The sequence below is a fragment of the Mustela putorius genome, unplaced genomic scaffold (assembly GCF_011764305.1).
Source record: "Mustela putorius furo isolate JIRA1106 unplaced genomic scaffold, ASM1176430v1.1 tig00003942_pilon_pilon_pilon, whole genome shotgun sequence".
Classification (NCBI taxonomy): Eukaryota; Metazoa; Chordata; class Mammalia; order Carnivora; family Mustelidae; genus Mustela; species Mustela putorius.
Genome location: NW_025422087.1, coordinates 2,508,247 through 2,513,634, shown reverse-complemented (window position 1 = coordinate 2,513,634; position 5,388 = coordinate 2,508,247). Strand labels below are relative to the sequence as shown.

At 41.3% G+C, this 5,388-nt stretch overlaps 1 protein-coding gene across 1 annotated transcript; it reads left to right on the top strand.

Moving 5' to 3' along the window:
- Positions 1-3,024: 3,024 nt before the first annotated feature.
- LOC101678488 (proliferation-associated protein 2G4-like) lies at positions 3,025-4,492 on the top strand. The gene has a single exon (XM_045069672.1). It carries the CDS (start codon positions 3,039-3,041, stop codon positions 4,221-4,223), a length of 1,185 nt encoding a protein of 394 aa, XP_044925607.1. The 5' UTR covers positions 3,025-3,038; the 3' UTR covers positions 4,224-4,492.
- Positions 4,493-5,388: the final 896 nt, after the last annotated feature.

Below are 5,388 nucleotides of genomic sequence, written 5' to 3'. Positions count from 1 at the left end.
GATATTACTTTACGCCTGCTGGAATGGCTAGTATCAAGAAAATAAGAAATAACAAGTATTGGCAAGAATGTGGAGAAAAGGGAACCCCTGTGCACTGTTGGTGGCAATGTAAACTGGTGCAGCCACGGTGGAAAACAATATGGAGGTTCCTCAAAAAATTAAACATAGAAAAAAAAATTAAACATAGAAATACTGTATGATCCAGCAATTCTATCTCTGGGTATTTATCTGAAGAAAATAAAAATATATATGCACTCATGTTCACTGCAGTATTGTTTATGATAGCCAAAGTATGGAAATAATCTAAGTATTCACTGAAGAATGATGGATAAAGAAAATGTGTGTACATGCACACACACACGAATACTATTCAGCCATAAAAATGGAATCTTGCCATTTGCAACAACATGGATGAACCCTGAGGGTATTATGCTAAGTGAAGTCAGACAAAGACAAATACTGTGTGATCTCACTTCTAAGTCAGCAATCAGCTTCTCTCGTGTTTTAGAATTAAAACCATGATTTCTGTAAAATCATTCAACTGCATTATAACAAAACAATCCTACTGAGTTTCTTTTGAAAAATCATCTTATTATGAGTCCTAGAATAGGACTATGACCTTTTGCATGTGAAACCTACTTCTTTTGTCAACTATATGGTTTAAACAAAAATGATCTATGAAATGCTCTTCACCAAGGAAAAAATTATGGTTCTATCAGAACTTTATCTTTTCAGAGAAACAACTTAGTAAAGACTAACGGCTTTTAGATCATATAAGTATGATTTCCAACCATAGGTAACCACTTACCCTAATCCAAATTGTATGTATTATCTCTGAAACTTTCTGAACTCCAGTTTCTTAAATGCAAAGTGGTGACCTCATGGGATTACTGTCATAATTAACAGCTGAATGAAAGCTTAAAGCTCCTAGCAAAGTGACAGCCAGAGTAGTCACTCAAATAGTAGTTATTATAATGATTAATATTGGCAGTTCTACTCTTCTGCCCATTATGTTTCACAGCCAAATGGAAGGCAGTTTTAACAGTGAAAAAATTAAAGCCTCTAGCGATACACTTAAATTACTGAAAATAGTTTACTTTTTTGCCCCTCCAGATCAATATTATATTCTAGGAGAGGGAAGAGGAGACTCCCTACTGAGTAACGAGCCTGATGCAGGGCTCAATCCCCGGACCCTGAGATCATGATCTGAGCCAAAGGCAGAGGATCAACCGACTGACTGAGCCACCCAGGTACCCTAATATTATATTCTAATTGAACAAGAAAAGACCACCTTTCCCTTTCCCCTTTTTAGAATAAAATGAATACACTCAACACTTTTCAAAATGAAAGCTATTCTAGGAGTGCCCACTGTAAACACAAATATGTTAAAGGTACAATCTGCAGAATTGAGGAACACCGTAAAGTGCACCAAGACATTCATTTTTTTTTTTTAAGATTTTATTTATTTATTTGACAGAGAAATAGAGAGCACAAGTAGGCAGAGCAGCAAGCACAGGCAGGCTCCCTACTAAGCAGAGAACTAGACACAGATCCTGTCCTCAGGACCCTGAGATCATGAGCTGAGCTGAAGGCAGATGCCCAACCAACTGAGCCACCCAGGCACCCCCACCAAGACATTTCTGACTAGCAAGCAGATTTGTTAAATAATTATTAAATCCGTGTAATTTGTACTACAATATTCCCTAATAACCAAGCTGTTTAGCAAAATTTAAAATGAACTAAATAGATATTCTTCCATGGTTGTACTGTATTTGCCAGATCACAGGAACCTAGTAAAAAAGTTATTGAGATGACTAAATTTTTATTATGTTTAGCTATCCCTTTAAAAAAGCAAAAACAACAGGGTCATGATTTATAGTTTAAAAAAAAAAACTCAGTTAATCCTTTTATCTATAATTGTAACCAGCTGAGAAAACCGTATGTGGTAATACATGTTCTTCAAGAGATAAACACTTTTTTAAGGTAATACAATTACCTTAGTGAGATCAGCAACCAAATTAAAAACAGAATTTCAAAAAGAAGACCAAATTAAAACAAAATTTGAGCTAATGTAAATCAAGGTACAGAAGAGTATATATGTATTTATTTATTGGTATTTTTTTTAAAGATTTTATTTATTTATTTTGAAAGAGAGAGATCACAAACAGGCAGAGAGAGAAGGGGAAGCAGGCTCCCTGCTGAGCAGAAAGCCGGATATGGGGCTTGATCCCAGGACCCTGAGACCATGACCCGAGCTGAAGGCAGAGGCTTTAACCTACTGAGGCGCCCCATATTTATTAGTATTTTTAATCCAAGGGGCTTGAACTCAGGTATGCACTCACTTTGTCTGAGATTGAGACCTGAGCTGAAATCAAGAGTCAGACATTAACAGACTAAGTCATGAAGGCACCCCAAGAACAGTATGTGTTTTAAAACATCTGTCTGTATAGATACACACGAGTTTATTATATGCACAAAATATGTCTAGAGGGATATACCAAAAACCAACAGTAGTCAACTCTGAAGGAACTGTGACTGGGACATGATTCTGACGCTTGTTTTTCATAAAATATCTATTTGTGCAGATTGACTTTTTTTTAAAGTTTGTTTATTTATTTATTTATTTATTTATTTTAAGATTTTTATCTATCCATTTGACAGAGAGATCACAAGTAGGCAGAGAGGCAGGCAGAGAGAGAGAGGAGGAAGCAGGCTTCCCGCCGAGCAGAGAGCCCGACGCGGGGCTCAGTCCCAGCACCCTGGGATCACGACCCGAGCCAAAGGCAGAGGCTCAACCCACTGAGCCACCCAGGCGCCCCTATTTATTTATTTTTAAGTGATCTCTACACCCGGTGTAGAGCTCAAACTAACCCGGAGATCAAGAGTCATGCTCGGCCCGCCCGCCTGCTCCCCTGCTAGCTCGCGCTTTTGCTCGCGCTCTCCTCGCGGATGGAAGGGGCCAGCCTGCGGCTGGAAGGGAGGCAGAGGCGGCGGCTCAGGGCGAACGAGGTTGCCGGGGTGGTGGTGGTGTTGGGAAGATGTCGGGCGAGGACGAGGAGCAGGAGCAAACTATTGCCGAGGACCTGGTCGTGACCAAGTATAAGATGGGGGGCGACATCGCTAACGGGGTACTTGGGTCTTTGGTGGAAGCATCCTACTCAGGTGTGTCGGTACTGAGCCTGTGTGAGAAAGGTGATGCCATGATTATGGAAGAGACAGGGAAAAATTTCAAGAGAGAAAAAGAAATGAAAAAAGGTATTGCCTTTCCCACCAGCATTTCAGTAAATAACTGTGTATGTCACTTCTCCCCTTTGAAGAGCGACCGGGACTATATTCTCAAGGAAGGTGACTTGGTAAAAATTGACCATGGGGTCCATGTGGATGGCTTCATCGCTAATGTGGCTCACACTTTTGTGGTGGACGTAGCTCAGGGGACCCAAGTAACAGGGCGGAAAGCAGATGTCATTAAGGCAGCTCGCCTTTGTGCTGAAGCTGCCCTGCGCCTGGTCAAACCGGGAAACCAGAACACACAAGTGACAGAAGCCTGGAACAAGGTTGCCCACTCGTTTAATTGCACACCAATACAAGGTATGTTGTCTCATCAGTTGAAGCAGCATGTCATCGATGGAGAGAAAACAATTATCAAGAATCCCACAGACCAGCCGAAGAAGGACCATGAAAAAGCTGAATTTGAGGTACATGAAGTATATGCCGTGGATGTTCTTGTCAGCTCAGGAGAGGGCAAAGCCAAGGATGTGGGACAGAGAACCACCATTTACAAACGAGACCCTTCTAAACAGTATGGCCTGAAAATGAAAACTTCATGTGCCTTCTTCAGTGAGGTTGAAAGGTGTTTTGATGCCATGCCATTTACTGTAAGAGCATTTGAAGACGAGAAGAAGGCCCGGATGGGTGTGGTGGAGTGCGCCAAACATGAACTGCGGCAGCCATTTAATGTTCTCTATGAGAAGGAGAGTGAATCTGTTGCCCAGTTGATATTTACAGTCCTGCTCATGCCCAATGGCCCCATGTGGATAACCAGTGGTCCCTTTGAACCTGACCTCTACAAGTCTGAGATGGAGGTCCAAGATGCAGAGCTGAAGGCCTTCCTCCAAAGTTCTGCAAGTCAGAAAACCCAGAAAAAGCAAAAAAAGAAGGTCTCCAAGACTGCAGAGAATGCCTCCAGTGGGGAAACATTAGAAGAGCATGAAGCTGGGGACTGAGCTGGGTCCCATCTCCCCAGCTTGCTGCTCTGCCTCATCCCCCTCCCATCACACCCCAGGCTCTATGAAGTGCAGTTCGTCTTCTCCACCCAGGACCGCCAACAGAGCAGGGTCTCCCTGCCCCCTTCCCTGTCCCCACCCCAACCCCTTCCAACAACAACCAGCTCCAACTGACTCTGGTCTTGGGAGGCCAGGCTTCCCAACCACTGAAGACTACTTTAAATAGAAAAGAGAAATTGAATAATAAAATCAGGAGTCAAAAAAAAAAAGAGTCACATGCTCTTCCAAATGAGCCCGCCAGGCGCCCCTGCACAGGCTGACTTTAACGTGTATTGAAGTATACCATGGTAGAAGCATGTACTAAGGGAAATAAAGTAGAACATAGCCAGCTTGGCCAGGATTATACATGGCTAAAATTAAAAAGCAAAGTAAGCCAACCAGACATTGTCATCAGAAATAACAATATTATGGAGTACTAAAAGTGAAGTGGTGTGCCCAAGATGCTTTTTCCTCATTGTCTTGTTTCAAAAATAAGTAAGACACAAGCCTAAATATTAAGTATTGTATTATCTGCAAAGTGAGTGCATACCGTAAAACTGGGAGAAATGCGGTTACCACATAATAAAAATGTAAGAATTCTGCTGCAAGACACATACACAGTTTATACCTATTCTATTCAAACTCATTGAAATGTCCGGTGTTGTAACACACTTCCAAGAATCAAGATAACATGCAACTGTAGTAACACCCACAAAGATAGGCGCATCTGAATTTTCTTGTATTCACTTCCACTCCTGCTGCTTAAGGGAAATCTGCTGTTGCATTCTTTGTTTCTAAAAAATGCATCACAACGTCAACTGATGAGTCATGAGTCACACTCCAAAGTCTTATGTACCAAAGAAAGCAGGGAACAAAAGTCCTAGACATCAATTGTAAAGATGTTTAATCAGCTAAGTTACAAATGAGGAGTTATTTATAAGGTGACACAGATGACAGTTTTGGGAAGAGATATGAGAAACTTGACAATAAAGCTGCAAATTCTGAAAGGATTGATAAAATCATTTGCGCTTGTTCCCTCCTAATAACTGGTAGGGTTTGTTTTTGTTGACTCAGAACATACGAATAGTAATTTCTGCTGAGATACTGACAGGTACAAACTCAACAA